This window comes from Pristis pectinata, chromosome 4, assembly GCF_009764475.1.
Source record: "Pristis pectinata isolate sPriPec2 chromosome 4, sPriPec2.1.pri, whole genome shotgun sequence".
Classification (NCBI taxonomy): domain Eukaryota; kingdom Metazoa; phylum Chordata; class Chondrichthyes; order Rhinopristiformes; family Pristidae; genus Pristis; species Pristis pectinata.
Window position 1 is genome coordinate 56,664,278 of NC_067408.1, and position 23,933 is coordinate 56,688,210.

General features: G+C 41.6%; 1 protein-coding gene across 8 annotated transcripts in view; it reads right to left on the reverse strand.

Moving 5' to 3' along the window:
- Nucleotides 1-23,933, reverse strand: part of LOC127569724 (F-box/WD repeat-containing protein 11) — a 149,545-nt gene that overhangs the window by 68,746 nt on the left and 56,866 nt on the right. For 4 of the 8 annotated variants that reach the window (XM_052014537.1, XM_052014540.1, XM_052014536.1 and 1 more), the window contains 2 exons: nt 17,650-17,712; nt 5,718-5,940 (listed from right to left, as the gene is read on the reverse strand). In XM_052014537.1, the coding sequence (XP_051870497.1) occupies nt 5,718-5,940; nt 17,650-17,712 (286 nt within the window). Of the gene's footprint in view, nt 1-5,717; nt 5,941-15,190; nt 15,293-17,649; nt 17,713-23,933 lie in introns of all 8 variants that reach the window. The other 4 variants (XM_052014539.1, XM_052014538.1, XM_052014542.1 and 1 more) reach the window with 2 other exon arrangements.

Below are 23,933 nucleotides of genomic sequence, written 5' to 3' on the forward strand. Positions count from 1 at the left end.
GTACACTTTGGAAGGACAAACTCCAGGGCAGAGTACAGGGTAAACGGCAAGGTACTTGGCAGTGTGGAGGAGCAGAGGGATCTGGGGCTTCATATTCATAGTTCATTGAAATTTGCCTCACAGGTGGAAAGAGCAGTTAAGAAGGCCAATGGGATGTTGGCTTTCATAAAATTGCGGGATTGAGTTTAAGAGCCGCGAAGTGATGATGCAGCTTTACAAAACTCTAGTTAGGCCACACTTAGAGTACTGTGTTCAGTTCTGGTCGCCTCATTATAGGAAGGATGTGGAGGTGTTGGAGAGGGTGCAGAGGAGATTTACCGGGATGCTGCCTGGATTAGAGCGTATTGAATACGAGGAGAGGCTTAAGGTGCTAGGGCTTTATTCACTGGAAAGGAGGAGGATGAGAGGAGACATGATAGAGTTATATAAAATATTGAGAGGAATAGACAGTAGACAGTCAGCACCTCCTTTACAGGGCACCAATGCTCAAGACGAGAGGGCATGGCTTTAAGGTTATGGGTGGGAGGTTCAGGGGAGATGTCAGGGGGAGATTTTTCACCCAGAGAGTGGTTGGTGCATGGAATGCACTACCTGGGGTGGTGGTGGAGGCAGATACATTGGACAGGTTCAAGAGCTTGTTGGATAGGCATATGGAGGAATGCGAGATAGAGGGATATGCGGGAGGAAAGGGTTAGGTAGTGTGAGGGTGGTTTGATGGACGGCACAACATGGTGGGCCGAAGGGCCTGTTTTGTGCTGTATGGTTCTATGGTTATAACAGCTCTCAGTAATGCAGTAAGTCACTGGAAGTTTGTTTCACATTCTACATAGGTCAATGCTTACCACAACATGGAAACCAACCAATAAGTTAAGCTTCTAGAAACTTCACTGAAGAACTTCACTGATTGAATGTAATGAGGCCATCTTTTTGCAGATTCAGTTAGAAAAGTGAAGAGGCATGCCCACATTGACAACTGTTTTCTTCAAACAGTGGTTATCTAGACCTCTGCTAACATTAAATGAAGGTCTTCCCTTACAATTCATCTAATTCATCTACTTAAATTTGGGATGTCCAAGACTTTGAAACAAAGGTATAAGTGAGCATCAACCAGGGGCAAACTATAAAGTTTAAAATGTTGCTCTTCTGGTCAATTGCAGACATGGAGCTTCGTGTGATTAGAATTTAAATACCAATAAGACAATATTGTTCTTCCCAAACTCTAAGACCCATAAAAGTCAAATAGGACAAACTAAGAAATAATATGTGCAAATGGCACCAAGGAGCTTGGAGCTTAGGTGACTAAATGTCAGCAACCTGAAGCTTCCAGTTAGACATACCTGCTTGAAGCTAATCCCATTAACCAGCAGAGCTGGAGAGGAATGTCACTTTGTACCAGCATTGCAACCTTCAAAGCATTTAACTCGAAGACTGAGCACAAAGAAAAATGAAAACCTTCACTCCTAGAATTGTTGAGTTCCTGGTAATGTGCAAGAATAATATTCCATGTTGAGGAATTTCACTGCAGAAAACAACTTTTTTTTATTTCAGTTGCCTCTTATTTCTGGATTTATTTTAAAACTTAGTTCAAAATTTTCAATATGCCCTAGAGGGCTTGGACTTACATTCACTGCACTGTTAGCTCCTCTCCCTGGATTGCTAGACTACTTGGTTAACAACTGTGCTTCCATACTCAACCCTTCCAACAGTATTCTCTCCATAATTGTTCCTCATTTACCTGCAGATAGATATAGGTTTATCTTCCATTCTTACTTCCCAATTTTTGATTTGTGTAATATACAAGTTTTTTTTTAGTTATATAAAAATGAACAGGTTGAAGAAAAGCTCAGTAGATGTCCTCTCCCTAACCAAGGAAACAGCAATATATACTGTTTATATATACAGGAAATATAGCAATTTAAGAAATGTTCTATGGGTCTAAATATTTATTTAGTCCCACTCTTAATATTCAACATCAGAAACCTTTCCATTGATATAAAATATTTCAAATGCGGATGCTTATTCTGGCTGGTCACCCGTTTTCCTTCTAGAATATTTGCTCAATGTTACTGCTCCAACACATTGAAATAAATGTTCCACAAGCCCAAACAGATCAGGTTGGTCAGTGTGCATGTGCCACCATTTGAAACATTAGCAACCTACACTGCACCATGCCTAGCACACCATAATCTGATACATTGAATTTCAGGCTGAAATACTTGGCATACACTTGGGTGGGACGGGATTAATGGGGAGAAGCACATGTGTCCTACAGAGATGCAAGGAAAAAATCCTTTAGTCAACTTTTAGGAAGGCAAGCAAGCTGAACTCATCTTCACACCCAAATGAAGCTGAGAGACTATAGATGCTGGAAATCAGATAAACCTGATACATTAATGCAAAGCCTGATTGATCCATATCTGGTAAAGAGAAGATTGATGAAAAATAAAAAGGAGATAAAGCAAAGGAATCCAACACACATTGTGCATGTTTTAGAATGATTATAGTACTGCAAACAGCACCCTCTAGAGTCTGACTGCTTGAGCAACTGTTCTTTTATTGGCAGAACAATGTCACCACATCAATTGCTTATTAGTACATTCTGAAAAATTGAATTTGTTTTCTTCAAGGTGAGGCTATGGATAAAGAAACCAATTGAATCCAGATGTGGCTGTGCTACTATCAGCTCAAATGTAGTATCATTCTGTTATTCCAGCCCTATCCAGTCAAAGCATCAACCAACACTGAACTTGCCTGAATGAAGATAGCTCAACAACCAACTCCTTATGGGACAGGAATCCCAAATGCTGTAGTGAATATAAAAACAGGCAAATTTTAGATATTCTATTTTACATACTAGCTTAGGCTTGAACCCTGCAAAATTATTAATTTCCATGGCACAAGATTAATGAGATTTTAAAAAGATGCTGTGAGGAGAACTGTCAACTAATGCTGCCATCTCCTGGGTCTCCGATGAAGTGCAGACATCGCTGTCCAAGCTCTCTTGATATCCCAATGTTCTCAATGGGACTCCAGTGAACTGAAAAAATGGGCAGGGCATTTTTGAAGCTATGTTTATTTAGGCAGTAAGAAAACCTCCAGTGGTACAATTAAACATTCCAATTCTTTTGAACTAGAAACTTTTGTGTGGAGGGAGCAGTGAGCTCTATAAAACCAGTCAAGCATTCAGTGAGAGCAGATATTGGAATAAATTGAGGATATGAAGTATATGCATCATTAGCATTGAAACATTTCAGATGAACTTGAATTTTCCCATCATGCACTGGACCAAATGCAGTAATCAAGTGACAACACAATTAGCTAATGTATAGCAACCACAAGGAGATGCTATGGATGAGCGTTTTATTTTTTAAAAAAATACAGACTTTCGCCAAGGTTGGGACCATTTAATAGTAGTGACCTTGTATTTGTATCAGCCATTCCTATAACATCCACAGTTAGAGAAAAAAACACTAAGGAACTGATTGGTGCTATGGTTTAGAATTCCAAGTGCCCTTTAGCTCTGACAGCTGAACTCCATTCAAACCCAGAGCAACAGGATAAATTTTGCACCCCGACTGCAAGGATTGTACATAGCTTGGGTAGAAATGGTCCAATTTCCAATAGTCATTGGGAGTAAAGCACAAACCCTCCCATGTCCCAGGCAAGCCTATAGGAAACAAGTACAGGAAATACAAGTGATGCAGGATTCTTTTCTGAAGTTGGGTTTGAGAGCTGAGGAACCTTTACACCAAGCTGCAGCTCTAGATCTGGTCTAGCACTGCTCAGAAAGACAAGAGTTGAAAGTAATAAAAAAGATGCCCTCTAACTTGATGTGCTTCTATTTCAGATTGGTGGATCTATGAGCCTTCTGTCAACCATCTGAATGTAGTACTACCTGCAACAGGTTTACATTGAAATTGCTGCATGGCAACATAAAAGTGTAAGCTATTGGATGTTTTTGTCAAAATTTCAAAAAGCCCATGACTCTGCTCTGAGTATAGACATTTTCCTGGGACATGAAAAATAAGAAAAACTGCAGATGCTGGGAGCCAGAAATAATAACAGAAAATGCTGGAGATCAGCAGGTCAGGCAGCATCCATAAAATAAGAAGCAGTTAATGTTTCAGTTCCAGGGCCCTTCATCAGAACTGAGAGAGTTCTGGCAAAGGGTCTTGGACCAAAAACCTTAACTTTCTCCTTCCACAGATGCTGCCTGATCTGCTGTATCCAACATTTTCTGATACCCTCCTCAGGTAACTCATTAGTGAAGGGCAAATCAGACTCAATTTCAGGATTAGAGGCTTCTTTTATGTGCTAGAGCAGATACTTCTAACATAACTGAAAAGAGAAGCAATCAAGTTCTTAAGAAGTGAAATACAGGTAAGAGCAGTGAAATGGAATGCCAGTTGATAAGCTAGGGAGAGAAGAGACAATGTGCTAGATCATCTCCCACATTATATCATATAATATAGAACAGCACAGCACAGGAATAGGCCCATCGGCCTGTGATGTTTGTGCTGAGAATGATGCCAAATATTCTTATATTCTTTCAGAAACTTCAGGCTTTTAAAATCAATTCTTAGATTTAACTATTCACTACCCTTTAGTTACCTCATTGTCTCAACTTTGCAAGTGCTGTTCAATGGAGCTTGGCCATATATCTGTCAGTTTCAAAAACTGTAATCACCACAAGCCATTTCAGTTGTGGTTAACAGCATTGCTGTGGTCAGTGAGCTATTGCCTGCCATAACCTTGTATTGAGATTCTTTTAAAAAATTAGAAGCACGGGCATTTTTAAAAAAACATCCAAGATCAATATATCAAAAGTGACATATTAAAACTTTCTGTACATTTCCATCTATGTTGTCCTGGTAATAGTGCTTTTAGTTACCTTTAACAATGTTTATATTTAATGTTAACCTCACACTTTTACAATAAAATTCCTTCCTGTTCTTTCCTCCAAAAAAAAGTTCCTCTCTGTTAACATTCCTTCCAAACTTCAACACTGGCCACAGGCTCAGAAAAATCAAAAAAAACTGTTGATGCTGGAAATCTGAATTAAAAACAGAAAATGCTGGAATCATTCAGTAGGTCAGGCAGCACCTGTGGAAAGAGATACAGAGTTAACATTTCAGGTCGAAGATTCTTCAGAGCTGTCGAGTGTTTCCAGCACTTTATGTTTTCATGTTAGCCCAACACACTCCTCCTCCTTTGTGCATCCTCTGCTTCAAGTTTTTTTCTCAGTCCACAAAAGTAGTTAAGTTCCACTTTGGCCTCGTCCTAGCACCAATATTCTTTCTGTTCTATCCATTCCTCTCCCACCTTTTCTGCAACTTAAAACTAAATTGATTTCTCTCATTCCCAATTCTGATGAATTGTTTTAGAATTGAAATGTTACCTGTTTTCCTTACCACGTATACTGCCTGACCTGCTGAGTATTTCCAGAACTGATGGGATTTTAATTGAGTTTTTCCAGTACCTGCAGATTTTTTACTTTCAAGTTCCTTTCTTCCTAAGCCTTGCCTCCCGCTTCAATCCATGAATTCACAACTCGCCATGCTGTCATTTTTCACTCTTTGCAATTTTGACTGTGCATTACATCTTAGACTTTTACCCTTCTCCATTTATTTAGTAAAAGGCCCACCAATAACACCAAGGGACTCACACCCACCAGTCATATTCCTACCCTCTCACATATACACAATACTGCATCTTACCTGGTAAAGCAGTGATGAAGTCCCTCTGCAACATGGGTTTCAGATAGGAGTTAATATGTCCATGCTGGTAATGGCACATTCGGGAGATTAGGTGCTCCACAAATTCCACCTGATCTGATTCAGACCACTGGTCAAAGTATTTAATACACAAATCCTTCTCTTTCTCGTAGTTTCCTGAAGGCCTTTTTCTGGGAACAATCATGGAAGGTGGCCCATTTGTGATCTGGATTCATTTAATCAGAAGAAAGGAAACAAAAACATGATGGATACTTAGATTGAAGTTTGAGACCAAATCAATATAGATGCTTCAATACTAAACACTTTAAAGACTGCAGACTTTCTGCGCTAAGCTTGAAGGTGGAGTTGAAAGTGGGGGGGGGTTGGGTTAATAGAAAGGAGCAAGGAAGCAGCATTCAGATCAGCTGAGACATACCGGCCTTTTAGGAAAAATTCAACATCTCAGGGACCTCCAAGTCTAATAAATTAACAATTTCTTTTTTACAAAACATTTACATTACAAAATGTATATCACAAGAGGTAATACATACAAAACAGATGCAATATTTATAAACTCAGTGCTGTAAGCTTGGCCTATATAGGCCAAAAATATTTTATCTACATCTATATTTGATGCATAGCATGCCTTACAGCTGTTAACTTAAAAAAAATATCATAGCAACAGAGCAAAGCTATCATCCTGTGAAGCAAAGAGACCGATATGGTATTGATCTGGTCTTACGTCTCTCCATAGTGTTATACCGGGAAAATAGGTCAAGCAGCCAAACAGCCAGGAGAGCACAGCACAGAAAATGAGATTGAAATATCAAGATCACTGAGTTAGCTGATTTCAGTCAGGTCAACAGAACACAAATAGCTGTCATTCCTCCTCCCAAGCCACAGAAAGCAAGAAACATGTCTCATGATTTCAGGACTTCCTAAAGGACGTCACTGAATTTTTAAACTCTTCCCCTCCACCCCCACCAATTATAGTCGTCATTATGGGGAAAAGCAACAGCAAATTCATGCACAGTGTGATCCGCAAATAGCAGTAAGACAAATGACCAATTTTAGTGATGTTAGCTGAACAAATGTTGTCTGGAGCTGCAGGGAAAAGTCCCCTGCACTTCAGAAAGACTCCCAACGTTTTATCACACATGTCTGGGTGGGCAAAGGTCTTGATTTACTGTTTCATCTGAAAGATAGCACCTTCAAACATGCTGCAGCCCATCTCTGCTGCACTGAAGCATACCTAGATTGTACACTCAAGGCCCTGGAATAGAGTTGATCACTCTGAAATGCGAGTATTACCAAATGGTCTATGATGTTATCTTGAAGGCAGTGTACACATCCACCACAGCTACTCATCCTGATTACAGCCTGACTCTTACTATAAATGTATTAACAATCCTGTCCTCATTTGGTGTCACTCGCGCACATGTAGATCAGATATAGATCAGTTGCAGATATGCAAATGTAAAGGGAAAGCACACAGTTAATGGCAGGACCCTTATTGATGTCCAGAGGGATCTTGGGGTCCAAGTCCATAGAACCCTGAAAATGGCCACACAAGTCAGTAAAGAAGGTGTATGGCATGCTTGCCTTTATTAGTTGAGGCACTGAGTTCAAGAGTCAGGAAGTTATGTTGGAGCTTTATAAAACTCCAGTTAGGCCACATTTGGAGCATTACATTCAGTTCTGGTTGCCCCATTATAGGGAAGGACATGGAGGCTTTGGAGTTGGTGCTGGAGAGGTGATCCAGGATGTTGCCTGGATTAGAGGGCACGTTCTATAAGGAGGGGTTGGAAAAAAAATAGGGTTGTTTTCTCTGGAATGGTGGAGGCTAAGGGGAAATCTGATAGAAGTTTATAAAATTATGAGAGTCATAGACAGAGTAGATAACTGGTATTTTTTTCCCTCCCAGGGTCAACATGTCTAATACCAGAGGGCATGCTTTTAAGGTGAGAGGGGGAAAGTTCAAAGGAAATGTGTGGGGCAAGTTCCTTTTTAAATATACACAGAGTGCTAGGTGCCTGGAATGCGCTGCCAGGGATGGTGGTGGAGGCAGATACAATAGAGGCATTTAACAGGTAGGCACATGAATATGCAGAGAATGGAGGGATATGAACCATGTGCAGGCAGAAGGGATTAGATGTCATTAGTTGTACTGTTCTATGTATCACCAGCAAATTGATGGAAGATGTAACTAGCAGTGCTCACCAATGCTCAGTTTGGGATCACTGGTTTGAGTCCCACACCTCATAACAACCTTGGTGCACACATGAATAGGGGAGCTGAATTCTAGAGGCAAGCTAAGCAAACCACTTTTGACAAAGCATAGCTTCAAGGAACCCTGGTAAAACTGTGGTCAAAGGGAATCAAGAGGTGGAATTATGACATGCACAAAGGAAGATGTTTTGGCTGTTGAAAATCAACCAGAGTCCCTCAGGATGGTATACCAGGTCTGAAACAACTGAAAATGTTATATCAACAATCTTCCTTCTATCTTGGAGATATCTGTTGATCATTGCAAAACATCCAATGCATTCACAATACGCGCCCCCCCCCCAAAAAAAAAGAAACAACCTACTTGTGAATGCAGCAAGATCTAGACAATAGTCAAAAGAAACATCCAAGTTACACAACTGCTAAAGTAATGACCATCTCCTACAAGAGTCAACCATAGATGAGTTTCGTGGGTTTCACTTCGGCAGAGGTCGGGACTTTGGGACAGATAAGTTTTCCTTTTTTTTGTATAGAGTTTTTATTGTAAGGTTTAGTTGAGTAAGGTTCTGTTTTATAAAGTTTTATAAGTTTTTAAATAAGTTTTAGTCGGGAATAGTGGGGACTGGACTGCGCAGGCACGTGACGTCAGCAGGTAAGGCGCAGGCAGTTTAAAAAGCAAATCGCCACATCCAGCGGGCAGCTGAGTGAGAAGGAGCAGAGTGTTCTGGGCTTTGGCTCAAGGGGCTATGGCGTAAAGGGGCGAGGAAAGGTAGGTGACTTGAGGAAAGTAAAGGGTATGAGTGCGGTTTCCTGTACTCAGTGTTAGATGTGGGAGTTCCCGGAGTCTCCCTGCCTCTGGGAAGGCTATGTTTGTGCCCGGTGTGATGAGCTGCAGCTCCTGAGGGACCGTGTTAGGGAACTGGAGATGCAGCTTGATGACCTGCATCTGGTCAGGGAGAGTGAGGAGGTGATAGAGAGGAGTTATAGGCAGGTGGTCACACCAGGACCATCGGAATCAGGCAATTGGGTCACAGTCAGGAGGGGGAAGGGGAAGAGTCAGGTACTAGAGAGTACTCCTGTGGCTGTACCGCTTGACAATAATTACTCCCGTTTGAGTAACGTTGGGGAAGACAGCCTACCTGGGGGAAGCAACAGTGGCAGTGTCTCTGGCACAGAGTCTGGCCCTGTGGCTCAGGAGGGTAGGGAAGGAGTGAGGAGGGCACTAGTGATAGGGGACTCTATAGTTAGGTGGGCAGACAAGCGATTCTGTGGATGCAGGAAAGAAACTCGGAAGGTAGCTTGCCTCCCAGGTGCCAGGGTTCGGGAAGTTTCAGATCACGTCCAAGATATCCTGAAGGGGGAGGGAGAACAGCCAGAGGTCATGGTACATATTGGTACCAACGACATAGGTAAGTAAGGAGAGGAATGAGGTCCTGAAAAGAAACTATAGAGAATTAGGAAGGAAGTTGAGAAGCAGGACCTCAAAGGTAGTAATTTCCGGATTACTGCCTGTGCTAAGCAACAGTGGGTATAGGAACAGAATGAGGAGGAGGTTAAACGCATGGTTGAGGGATTGGAGTAAGGAGCAGGGATTAAGTTTTCTGGATCATTGGGGCCTCATTTGGGGCAGGTATGACCTGTTCAAACAGGACGGGTTGCATTTGAATCCCAGGGGAACCAACATACTGGTGGGGAGGTTTGCTAAGGCTATTGGGGAAGAGTTTAAACTAGAATTGTTGGGGGGTGGGATCTGTACTGGAAAGACTGGGGAAAGAGGTGTTTGGCTCTCAAATAGAGGAAGCTAGGAGTAAGTACCAGAGGCAGGTGATAGAGAAGGGAAGTGTTCAGACAGGCTTGAGATTTGTCTATTTTAACACAAGGAGTATTGTGAACAAGGCAGATGAGCTTAGAGCTTAGGTCAATACTTGGAGCTATGATGTGGTGGCCATTATGGAGACTTGGATAGCTCCGGGGCTGGAATGGTTGATTCAAGTGCCGGGTTTTAGATGTTTCAGGAAGGACAGGAAGGGAGGCAAAAGACATGGGGGAGTGGCACTGTTGATCAGAGATAGTATCACAGCTACAGAAAAGGTGGATGTCGTGGAGGGACTGTCTACGGAGTCTCTGTGGGTGGAGATTAGGAATAGGAAGGGGTCGATAACTTTACTGGGTGTTTTTTTTATAGGCCGCCCAATGGTAACAGGGATATTGAGCAGCAGATAGGGAAGCAGATCCTAGAAAGGTGTGAGAATAACAGAGTTGTTGTGATAGGGGATTTTAACTTCCCAAACATCGACTGGCATCTCCAGACAGTGAGGGGTTTAGATGGGGTGGAGTTTGTTAGGTGTTCAGGAAGGGTTCTTGACACAGTATTTAAATATGCCTACAAGAGGAGAGGCTGTGCTTGATTTGATATTGGGAAATGAACCTGGTCAGGTATCAGATCTCTCAGTGGGTGAACATTTTGGTGATAGAATTATGATCACTATCTCCTTTACATTAGCACTGGAGAGAGATAGGAACAGACAGACTAGAAAGGCGTTTACTTGGAGTACTGGGAATTATGAGGTTCTCAGGCAGGAAATTGGAAGATTACACTGGGAACAGATGTTCTCTGGGAAAAGTACGGAAGATATGTGGCAAATATTCAGGGGATATTTGTGTGGAGTTCTGCATAGACATGTTCTGATAAGACAGGGGAGTCACGAGAGGATACAGGAACCGTGGTGTACAAAGACTAAAATAAATCTAGTCAAAAGGAAAAGAAAAGCATACAAAAGGTACAGAGAGCTAGGTAATGTTAGAGATCCAGAAGAGTACAAGGCTAAAAGGAAGGAACTTAAGAAAAGAGATTAGGAGAGCCAGAAGGGGACATGAGAAGACCTTGGCGGGAGGATTAAGGAAAACCTTAAGGTGTTCTACAAGTATGTGAAGAGTAAGAAGATGAGATGCGAAAGGATAGGGCCTATCAAGTGCAGCAATGGGAAAGTGTGTATGGATCCGGAAGAAATAGCGGAGGTACTTAATGAATACTTTACGTCAGTATTCACTATGGAAAAGGATCTAGGGGATTGTCGTGGGGGCATGCAGTGGCCTGAAAAGCTTGAGCATGTAGGTATTAGAAAAGAGGTGGTGCTGAAACTTTTGGAAAGCATCAAGTTAGATAAGTCGCCGGGACCGGATGAGATGTACCCCAGGTTGCTGTGGGAGGTGAGGGAGGAGATTGCGGAGCCTCTGACGGTGATCTTTGCATCATCGATGGAGATGGGAGAGGTTCCAGAAGATTGGAGGGTTGTGGATGTTGTTCCCTTATACAAGAAGGGGAGTAGGGATAGCCCAGGGAATTATAGACCAGTGAGTCTTACCTCAGTGGTTGGTAAGCTGATGGAGAAGATCCTGAGAGACAGGATTTATGAACATTTGGAGAGGTATAATATGATTAGGAATAGCCAGCATGGCTTTGTCAAGGGCAGGTCCTGCCTTACGAGCCTGATTGAATTTGTTGAGGATGTGACTAAGCACATCGATGAAGGGAGAGCAGTAAATGTAGTGTATATGGATTTCAGCAAGGCGTTTGAAAGGTGCCCCATGCAAGGCTTATGGAGAAGGTGAGGAGACATGGGATCCAGAACTGGCTGGCCCACAGAAGGCAAAGAGTGGTTGTTGAAGGGTCGTATTCTGAGTGGAGGTTGGTGACCAATGGTGTACCTCAGGGGTCTGTACTGGGATCCTTACTCTTTGTGATTTTTATAAACGACCTGGATGAGGAAGTGGAGGGGTGGGTTAGTAAGTTTACGGATGACACGAAGGTTGAGTGTGTTGTGGATAGTTTGGAGGGCTGTCAGAGGTTACAGATGGACATGGATAAGATACAGAGTTGGGCTGAGAAGTGGCAGATGCAGTTCAACCCAGATAAGTGTGAAGTGGTTCATTTTGGTAGGTCAAATATGTTGGCGGAATATAGTATTAATGGTAGGACTCTTGGCAGTGTGGAGGATCAGAGGGATCTCGGGGTCCGAGTCCATAGGACGCTCAAAGCGGCTGCGCAGGTTGACTCTGTGGTTAAGGCGGCATATGGTGCATTGTCCTTCATCAATCGGGGAATTGAATTTAGGAGCCAAGAGGTATTGTTGCAGCTATGTAGGTCCCTGGTCAGACCCCATTTGGAGTATTATGCTCAGTTCTGGTCACCTCACTACAGGAAGGATGCGGAAGCCATAGAAAGGTTGTAGAGGAGATTTACAAGGACGTTGCCTAGATTGGGGAGCATGCCTTATGAAAGCAGGCTGAGGGAACTCGGCCTTTTCTCCTTGGAGAGACGGAGGATGAGGGGGGACCTGATAGAAGTATATAAGATGATGATCGGGTAGATAGTCAGAGGCTTTTCCCCAGGGCTGAAATGGTGGCCACAAGAGGACATAGGTTTAAGGTGCTGGGGAGTAGATATAGAGGAGATGTCAGGGGTAAGTTTTTTTTTACTCAGAGTGGTGAGTGCGTGGAATGGGCTGCCGGAAACGGTGGTGGAGGCGGATACGATAGGGTCTTTCAAGAGACTGTTAGATAGGTACATGGAGCTGAATAAAATAGAGGGCTATGGGTAAGCCTAGTAATTTCTAGAGTAGGGACATGTTTGGCACAGCTTTGTGGGCCGAAGGGCCTGAATTGTGCTGTAGTTTTTCTGTGTTTCTATGATGATAATACTGTTGAACATCATATCTGCCACCAATATCCTGGCGTCACCACTGACCAGACTACTCACTCTACAAAAGCAGCTTGAAGGTAAATCACTTCATTCTCTGAATCTTCCCATCTACAAGGCACAAGTCAAGATGTGGTAAAATATTCTCCATGTGCCTGGATCAATGCAGCTCCAATAACACTCAAGAAAATTGATATCATCCAGGACAAATTTGAGCACTTTTTTGGTATCCATCCACGACCCTAAACATGCACTCTTTCTCCCATCAGTGTGCTTGGACTGTGATGTGTACCATCTACAAAATACTTTGCAGCATCTCACCAAGGCTACTCCACAAGAATTTGCTAAAACTATCATCTCTTCCATCAAGGACAGCAGCACATGGGTGCACTACCAGCAACTTGGAAATACAGCTGACTTCTGTGTTACAGGGGTGGGAGGTGGTTGCATTCCTAGAAATTGGTCCGTATCGTGGTTTTCCGTAACGCAAAGCCATGTCATTTGCACGTGTCAAGAAACACTAGTTGAAAATAAAGTATTTACTTACTTTCTCCCCACCCCCCCACCCAAAATTCCGTGAGAACAAATTTGATTCCATATGTCAAATTTTTAGGGGGTAATGAATTGTGAATTCTGTGAAGGCGAATTTCTGTTACCTGAACACCGTAAAGCAGTGATCGCCTTCACGGCAGGCACGGTAGCATAGTGGTTAGCATAATGCTTTACAGCGCCAGCGACCTGGGTTCAAATCCGGCCACGGTCTGTATGGAGTTTGTACGTTCTCCCTGTGTCTGTGTGGGTTTCCTCCAGGTGCTCCGGTTTCCTCCCACATTCCAAAAGACGTACAGGTTAGGAAGTTATGGGCATGCTATGTTGGCGCCAGAAGCGTGGCAACACTTGCGGGCTGCCCCCCAAAAATCACTATGCAAAAGATGTATTTCACCGTGTGTTTCGATGTACATGTGACTAATAAAGATCTTATCTTATCTAGTCATTAGTCCCATCGATGAACCACAGGGCAAAATTCTTGGCTGACTCTAATGTAGTAATAAGCACCACTTGCAAATTAAAATGTCAGAACAGAAGCTTTATGTACTTTTTGACATTGCATAGAAGAACAGGGGAAGTATGCACATTGTCCTTATATTCATCCCTTGTCAACATTTTTAAAAACATATTTCTGGGCAATATCACAGTGCAGCTTTAAGTAAAACTTGGCTGACATGTGGTCAACATTACCCCAGTCACTATACTTCAAAACATATTTATTGTAAAGTACCATGAGATTTTCTGAAGGGCATTACATTAAAACAAATCTTTCATTTCCACCCTTCCACCTAAATGAAATTTTTGAAAAGATATGAGGTAGTGGACAGTAGAATATCTATGGATATTACTAAAGCTTTCATAACAGAGAAGCCTCAAATATTGAAATTCATAGATTGAGGCAAAATATTAATTTGGTTGGGAAAATCAGCTGAAGAAGAGGAGGCTGAAGAGGGATAATGGCCATACATTGCAATTGGCAGGATGTGAATACTGATGTGCCTCAGACATACAAGCTGTGGCCTCAACTATTCACTATTTATTAGAAATATTAAAAATAGGATGGAAAGCTACACTAAAAATTTGCAAGTAACTTTGATAAAAACAGTAATAAAAGCATTTGATAGAAGCAGAAATGTTGAAAGTAACATATTGAGTGAATGAATGGCAAATAGATTTTAATGTAGACACATGTGGAGTCTTCCACTTTGGACCAAGGATGGATGGAACAAAATACTATTTTAAACAGCCATGGCTAGAAACAGCTAGGGATACATATATTCCTTTGATTCAAATATCAGAAAATCATGGAAAAACTAGCCTTTAATCTGTTGAATATAAAGGAGTAAAATTTAAGACTCGGTCTACATCTATACAGTAGCCCAGGTTAAATCACATCTGACATGTTGCAGGGGGCTCCAGTCACCATACCTCAGCAGGAGTTCAGCTTGAATCTACCTGGATTCCAATGGTTAAATTGTGAGGAAAGATTATATCACAGTCTGCTTGGCCTATGCTGCTGTACAGTATGTTACTAATTAATTTACACCAAACCCAAACAAACAGATCAGCCTCTTCTACCTGCATAATTACAGTGCAACAAAAAGATAAACATCAACTATAATGATGCCCCTCAAAATGGGAGCACATTTGGGACGTGCAATTGGTCCCAACATACAACTGGGACCTCTGCACTCAGTGGCACCAGTGTGCTGCCTGGTATGGGAACATTCTATTCATACAAATAAATTAACCAGGTTCCGAGTGACATCTGCAGAATCATCACCAGCAGTAAGCCAATGAACGTCAGCAACTTGTACCTCCTTGTCGGAATAGCACCACCAGACATCTGGAGAGCTGTGGCCAGGCAATAGGGAAAGGAAATGACAAACCTTGACAGTAAATTGCCTGAAGTCACACAGGGATTTCCTCAAAACAGTACAGCTAGTCATCGCTACAGCTGCAACCACCCACGAGAAGTTAAGGCAGACACGCACTTGCATACCTTGACAGTGGCGTCAGTACATGCATCAGCAGCAACTGAGCACCTTTCTGTGAGGGCCATGAAATGATCCACTTAGGGCTCTAGACTAGACCCTTGGACAACCTGGCCAATCAGAACAAACATGGTAAGGATAGAACAAAACATTTTTTAAACTGTCAAAGTTAGATTCAGCAGAGATCCTGACATATGTAGGGGCACAGATACATGAATTAAAATACACAACTTGGGCTATATTAAAATATCCAACACACGTATTTACAGTGATGGACAAGCAATGCAACACCTTTTGGCCTATCACCACTCAGGGATGGCCTACGTACAGCTCAGGATCTTGCAACTTATGCACAATCGGATGCAGGATGGCAACTTGCAACTTATGCACAATCGGAAGATCTTCGACTTTGGTGAATGGACACAAAATCCACCACCAGTAAGCTGTATTCCTCAAATTTAGAAGATTGGAAGATGATTTTCTTCACGCTTTCAAGACTTTACAAGGAACTAATAAGACAGATAGGGAGAACGTATTTCCTCTGGGGTGTCCAGGGATCATTACAGAAACGTCTTTAAGGATCAAAGTTAGAAAACACTCCTCAATGCAAAGAGTGGTGGAGATCTCCAATTCGTTTCAAAATGAGAAATTTATGCTATACAAGTTGTTTGCATTTGAAATTAATAGATTTTAGTTGAAAGACTCTCCTTCGGCATACCTCTTGTACCATTGACTTCTATTAATATAACCCTTAAATCTACCCTGGCCTAATGCTTGCTGACAAAGAACTAGCTCTTTCTATTCCAAATTTGTTCTCTCAACAATCAACATTACATTCACATTCTTGAATCCTGTTCCCTTCATTGTCATCCTGCCTCTGAACTTCTCTTTCACTTGTCCTTTGAGCATGCTGCAAATTATGTACTTCCCACTATCAAACTCCGTCTAAAGGAGAAGTGTAGTAGTTAGTAGCTGGGGTTCTGAATCATTGATTCAGGGACACATTAGAATCACACAGTGCAGCATGGGAATTAGAATCACACAGTGCAGCATGGGAATTGAAATTCAAGTAACTAAATAAATCTAGAATTGAAAACAAGAAGTCAATCTCAATAACAGTGACTGAAAACCCACCTGGTTCACTGATGTCCTTCTGAGAAGAAAATCATCCATCCTTACCCAGTCTGGTTGAAGACTCACCAATGTGGTTGATTCTTAACCATCTCCTCAATTTAGAGGCAATTAGGATGGACAATAAATGCCAGCACTAACTCCTCTCACTAGTTCCTCCATGACCATGTCCTCACTGCTTCCCCATCTTTACAACCACCTGCGAATTTTCACTTCAAACCCTTTACTTGTCTTGGCCCCACACTGCAATTCTCTTCCCCAAGTTTCCTCAATGAAATCTCTTGTTTTGACCACACTTTTGATTACCAACATTAACTCTTTTCCCATCGTCACCCTGGCTTATTTTTGCCTTTGACATTCTGGAATTGTTTAATCATGCTCAAGACATGGTGCAAGCACAAGCTGCTACAGCTGTTAATGTTATGCTAAAGTTCTGAATAGCTGCAGTTCTGCACTCATCACCCATTGCCAATATTGTTGCCACCATTGGTATCTTTTAACCCATGTGCTACACAGTTCCAAATACAGCCAAGTTGTCAGGACATAACTTCTAACAGTTTACAGCAATCCTGCGAGAATTTCATTATAGGTGGCTTAACAGTATAATTAAGGATTCTGGCCTGACCAGAGAAGTATATTGACCTGTGAAGCATTGATAGAATCCTTACCCACCAATTTGCCATCTGTGTAACCACATACTTGTGAAGTCAGCTCCAGGCCCCATCTTGATTTTTTTCAAAACATATATGCATACTTTGAGGAACCAATCATTGGTTGTATAAATATGGTGATCAGTTGTTAGACCACTTATGTCAGGTGGCCCACAGACAGTGGCCTTTGTTTACACAGCTGCACCTTTGTGATTTCAAATCCCATCATTATTTGTAACTCTCAATGGAAGTAGTTTGTTAGCTAAAATAACTTCCTTCCATAATTAATTTTTAATGTATTTATTAATGTTAAGAAAGCTTTGAGAACATTATTGGCATATTTCTGTTTAAGTTTAGGTTTGTACTAGACACAAAGGAGAGGGCCTTAGTATTATCCATGCTTTTTGTTACCTCCAGAAGTCTGTGTCTCTACATCTTGCAAAGAATGAACACCTGGTGTGATTCCATACCAGCACTGAGAACTTGAGATCAAGAGATAACTGCTTGACGCCAAAAACCTTCACTTAAGCTGTCCTACAACGTACTACTACCACCTGTGCCACGAATGAACCCAATAGTGACACGTCAATTCTCTGCAATCTATAATGTGTGAAGAGAAAGGTCACTAAGATGGCCCATTTGCCTCAAATAATCCTGATGTTGTTCACATCTCTGCACACTCTTACCTGCCATACTGTATTCTTCTTTGGGGACTCATCCTCATTCTGATCCTCCATACCCGATGTATTCTGCAATTTAAGAATAGGTGAAAAAATTGCTTGGGGAAATAATATTCTAAAATGAAGCAGCTTTCCTGCTTCATAAATGCAGACAATTCAAAATCCTATCCATACTCATCCAATTTCTTATTAACAAACTTGATTGTTGAACACCACACACACAGGTGTTTTATAGAGTCATACAGCACAGAAAATGGCCCTTTAGCCCAGCAGGTCCATGCCGACCTTTTTACCCAAGTGAATCCTGGTAAGGTATACAAAGCTAATGAAAAATACGTAATGACTTACTGAATAGAAACAGAAGGATCCATGAAATTAGACAAAACTCCACAAAACTGATTTGATGGCAGAAACTTGTGGCTTGTCATTGTTTGCAGTACAAAACAGTGGATTAATTTTAAATTTCCTTTCCCTTCAATAACTTCAATTTACAACCAGAAGCTCATCTGCACAGTAGTTACTAGCATAGAATTAAACTACTCAAAAGTAGTCAAAAAACACAGCCAAGAACATTATCATTTAGTAACATAACTCAACAATGTAAACAAAATCTCAAATTTCCAAGCTACCTCTAAAATCAAAGTTCTAGCAGTTCTTTATACAGAAACAAATGCTGGAAGAACTCAGCTACTCAAGCAGCACCTGTGGATAGAGAAACCAATTATGTTTTGGGTCAGGGACCCTTCCTCAGAACTGAAGTTCTGGGAAACCAGGACCTTCAGACAGTCCTGGTTATCCAGTAAAATATTTCAAAAAGGTTTATCCATGCTCCATTAAGTTTAGTAGAATTTTACATAAAATTCTACAAAACCCCACAGAGGGTGGTGCATATACAAAACAGGCTGCCAGAGGAAGTGGTTGAGGCAGGTACAATAACATTTAAAAGCCACTTGAACAGCTACATGGATAGGAAAGGCTTAGAGGGAATACAGGCCAAACACAGGCAAATGGGGCTAGCTTCAAGGGACATCTGGGTTGGCATGGACAAGTTGGGCTGAAGGGCCTGTTTCCGTGCTGTATTACTCTATGTTTCTATGACTTTAGATGCAAGACATTTGACAATAACTACAGATGCGAGCCAAGAGGGCATTTTCAAAGCTTGATTTCAGATCATGACCATCAGAAAGGACATTTTCAACACTTGACTTGTGACCAGCTGGTACAAATAACTTGTGAACATTCCCTTCTTCACCTCCAATAATCTTCTCAAAAGACTCCATTTCCAGAAAACAGTCTAACAACCAAGAAAAATTTAATTCCTTCCTATTCCTGGATACCAAGCATACAGAACAAATTCCACTTGTGGTTGATGGTTTCCATGCCATAACATTATAACAACTTTGTAATTTTAGTATGTACATCGAAGTATGCTGTATGTACAGCATAGGAACAGGCCCTTTGGCTCAAAATCTGTGCCAACCATGATGCAAATTAAACTAATCCCATCTGCTTGCACCTGGTCAATATCCCTCCATTCCCTGCCTGTTCAAATGCCTGTCTAAATGCCTCTTAAATGTTGCTATTGTATTTGCTTCTACCACTTCCCTTAGCAGTGTGCTCCAGGTACCTATCTCTGTGCAAAAAAACTTGCCTTGCATATCTCCTTCCTTCCTCTTATGTTAAACCTATGCCCTCTAGTATTTAACATTTCCATCCTGGGAAAAAAGACCAACTATCTACCCTATGCCTTTCATAATTTTATATACTTCTATCTTGTCACCCCTCAGCCTCCCACGCTCCAGTGAAACCAATCCACGTTCACCCAGCCTCTCCTTATAACTAATGCTTTCTAATCCAGGCAATGTCCTGGTGAACCTCTTCTGCACCCTCTGTAAAGCCTCCACATCCTCCTGTAATGCAGTGACCAGAACTGCACACAATACTCCAAATGTGGCCTAACCAAAGTTTTATACGTACGCAAGAAGTGTTTGATTCATATCGATGCCAAGATAGACGTTATGATGCAATACTCTGCTATCCCTCCTCCTGCTAATGGAATCAGCACTAAAAGGGGTCATTACAGCATTATGCATAGAGAGACATTATGCATAGAGACTGCTGTGCCAGGAACCTTGTGCGAATCCCTACCCTCCTCTGATGCTCTGGCAGCAATGTGGAGAGGCTGCCTGTGAGGACTGGAGCAGGTGGTGTACCTGCTCAGCTGCAAGGTGTGCAGCTCAGGACTACACCCTAGCCAGCATGCTGCTTGCAAGCCAATGCTGGGGACTGGCTGCATTTGTTCAACGTGCTGACAGATTGTTGGATCCCACCATCTCTCCTCAGCTCCTTTTTGATGTGCCTCGTCTCTTGGGCTGCATAGTTCCCCCAGCCTGGAAACTTCCCAGTCAGCTTAATGGTGAGCACTGTACCATACTACCCAACAGGAGGTGATTACTGTGGCACCTAGACATTCCTGTGGGCCATCTCTCAGTAGTGAGTGACCACACTGCCTCTCCCAGTCTGTCCAACATAATCCTCAAAGCTATCCTCTTCATGTCAAGCTGTGGGTGATTCGTTACTGTGAAAGCAACAGGAATTCTCATTAGATTCCCGGCACAATAGCACACAATCCAAGCAGATGTCTTTTTCAAATTACATTGCAGGGGGACGTGTGCTCGTGAGTGTTCAGACTAGAAAACCAAAAGCACTATAATAAGTCTGTAAGGTAGCCAGGTAGAGTAACCTGAGACAGGAGATACTACACTTGCCATATGAGAAAATTTGACAATACCAGAAAGTGCCGAGTACTTGGAATACACTGCCAGAGAGAGTGGTGGAAGCAGAGTTGCTGACAGCATTAAGTGTCCAGACAAGCACTTAAATTGCCTTGGCATAGGAAGTGATGGGCCAAGTGTTGGAAGATGGGATTTATTTGGATGGGTGCCCACTGTTTGGTATGGATGTGGCATGCCAAATGGCCTGTTTCCATGCTGTATTACTCTATGAAATTATTACAAAGCTTCGCCACAAGAAGAGTCTCTCCAATTCGGCAAAATCTGTTGTAAACTAACTGATTGAGATCACAGTTAGTCAACAACCATGTTATTGTTATGATACTTCCAGGGTGGCAGGAGGCATATTTGAGAGGCTTCAGTCTTTTCCCATCACGTAATTACACAATCTGAGTTCTGTACATCAGTGCAACAATAACAAAGCCATTTAGATCATCCATGATTCACTTGTACATCTCCAGAACCATTATGTGTGGAGGGATTATGCCTCGTATATTAAAACAATTCACATCCCCATAAGATACAGCAATAGAAGATACAGTGCAAATGGTTAGTGGGTTCAAGCAGCAGAGAGAGTGAACTTGTATTTTGATGGATCTCTCAAAATCACATGGCAATGAACCATTTTTTTTTGATGTTGCAAAAGGGAGCTGCCAATTTGTGCACAGCCTGGTACCACAAAAAGTACTTAAGTGGCAAGATAACCCTTCAAAGTTGATTTGGTTAAAGTATATCTACCTGCAGGACAATTACAGAATTCCCCTTCTGGTCTTCAAATACTGCCATGGTATCTCTTGCATTGTTCCAAGAGAGTACACTTGCCCCCACATCACCTGAAAGGTGGCTATTCAATTGTGCAGCATGCCCTTAATGCGGCACTAGAACTAAATGTCTGCAGTGAGTCTGATTAAAAGTATTCTACCACAGAGAGAGTGCTGCAATCTTCAAAAGACAGCTCCAAAAGGCAACCAAAAGTACAAGGTTTGATTTAGAAACAGGCAATTGATTAGAAATGTATCAAAGGAATTGCAATGCTAATTTTAAATATCACCAAATGCACCATACAGAGAAATAAGGATTAAGAATAGAGGGCACAGAGAAGTGACATGCTTTTGAGATTGCGAAGAATTCTTTCCCTGTCCTTTTAATAGCAGAGTTTTCATTATAAGTGTACTGATAAGACCAGAAATAGAACAAATTTTAACTTTTCGTATCAGCAAACTAAGGAAAATCAAGGAAAAGAAAGAATCTGTTTTTGGAGTTAGTACACTAGGTGACCTGCTCAGCAGCAATTCTGAAATCCCACAAATTTTTGTGGCTGTGGGAAAACAACAGTACTTTGAGCATGGATATATTTATAATATTGGAAAAATTGTTGCTTTACTGCCTACAGAGCTAAAAAAAATATTTATGAATATGCCATTTCAAATTATTTCTTCGATTTCACAGCAGGCAAGAGAAATCCATTAATTTAAATCTTCAATCTTTAAACTTAACCACGTTCAATTGTTGGCAAAGGAAGAAAGGAGAGCCAAGTAGAGATGGGGGCAGGAAAGGAGTCAAGTGTAGTGGCAGATGGACGGAGGTCGCAATGAAGCTCCTTATGAAGACTTGGAGGTACAAAGATTAATGAACCACAGGACTGGCAGAACAGACAAGTGGTCTGTCAAATAGTTTGACTATGGAACAGATTTTATACACACCAGATTGGAAGAATATGCAAGTGACAGGCTGCAATTTCCACATTCTTTACTTCAGAGAGAATTTACTTCAAATAGCCTCTTTAGTACCCTGTAGTATTCAGTTATAGCAAAAGAGGGAGATTTCCTTAACAGCCTGGATTTGCCACAGTGAAGGCAGCTGGCAGTGTAATACTACAGCAAGCCACTAGGATCTTAATGCGTTCTTCCTTGTCAACTGGACCCTCACAGCAACAAAACTAACCATGATTCAGCACTATTCTGTAAATTTAGTACCTAGCCTCTGAGTAATAACACTGCTTCCTCACTGGTTTTCCAGTTGTCCTTAATCAATATTGTATTAGAACATAGAACAGGACAGCATAGGAACAGGTCCTTCACCCCACAATGTCTGTGCTGATCACAATACAAAATTAAACTAACTATCTGTCTGCACGTGATCCATATCTCTTCACTCCGTCTGCTCACGTGCTAGTCTAAAGGCCTCTTAAATACCACTATCACGTCCGCTTCCACTGCCATCCCTGGCAGCACCTTCCAAGCACCCACCACTTTGTGCAAAAAAAAACGTACCCCACACATCTCCTTTAAACTTTCCCCCTCTCATCATAGATGCATGTCCTCTAGTATTTGACATTTCTACCCTGGGAAGGAGACTCTGACTATCTACCCTATCTATGCCTCTCAATTTTAAAAACCTCTATCAGGTCTCCCCTTAACCTCCAACACGCCAGAAAAAAAACAATCCAAGTTTGTCCAACCTTTCCTGATAGTTAATACTCTCTAATCCAAGTAACATCCTGCTGCACCCTCAAGCAACCAGTGGGAAATAAAGCAACTAGTAAAAAAAAACTGAAAGCCAATTATTATTCCACCACAAAATCAGCAATTACTTACTGCAGGACACAGGATACCTAGAGTAAAAAGCTAACGGTGGTTCAAGGTTTTGCCACCCTGATGGCCATCTGATTTGATCTGCAAATCCAAGGTGAGAATAAAGGCAGAGTCTGCACAACTGTGAACAAGCTGTATGCACTCAGCTAATATCCAAGGGTTTTGACATACAGTAGGTATGGATCAGTCTCAATCTTCATGTCTGGTCGGGTAGTGTTCTGCATTAGAGGTTAACAGCTCCAAAACACTATTTCTGAGAAAAACTTATCCATCCCAGGACAATTAATATGTTCTTTTCAAGAAAAAAAATACTTCAAATTACCTTTTAGGTACCCAAAACTACATTTAAAGGGATGACAAAATTAAATATTTTGCTATTTTTGCAAACTGCATAGTGTCCAACAGATACAAACATTTTGCTAAATATTTCTCCCTTCTTTTTGTTTAAAAACCCCCAAATATGTTAATTTAATAAGACCAAACGCAGAATATATTCTTCATACTACTGGACACTTCTATGACATAACCGACCCAAACCCTCAGGACTGCACCTTTTTAAATATATAAGGTTTGAGGTGATCATTGTTACTAAGGTGAAAAACCTGAGATGGCATTTCCCCTTCCTAACCCAGTGGCACAGAAGGCACCAGTGTCATGCCAGATATTGACTAATGGACTGCCAACCAGGAATCAAATTGGTTGTCTTGGATCTGTATGACTTGTTTCATTCCACATAGAATACAGAAAATAGGAGTAGGCCAGTTGGTTGCTCACACCTGCCTTGCTATTCATTAAGGACATGGCTGATCTATCCTGGCCTCAAATCCTTCACTCTGCCAAATCCCCATTACCCTCAAACACCTGATCTTTCAAAAATTTATCTACCTCCACTTTAAATGTTTCT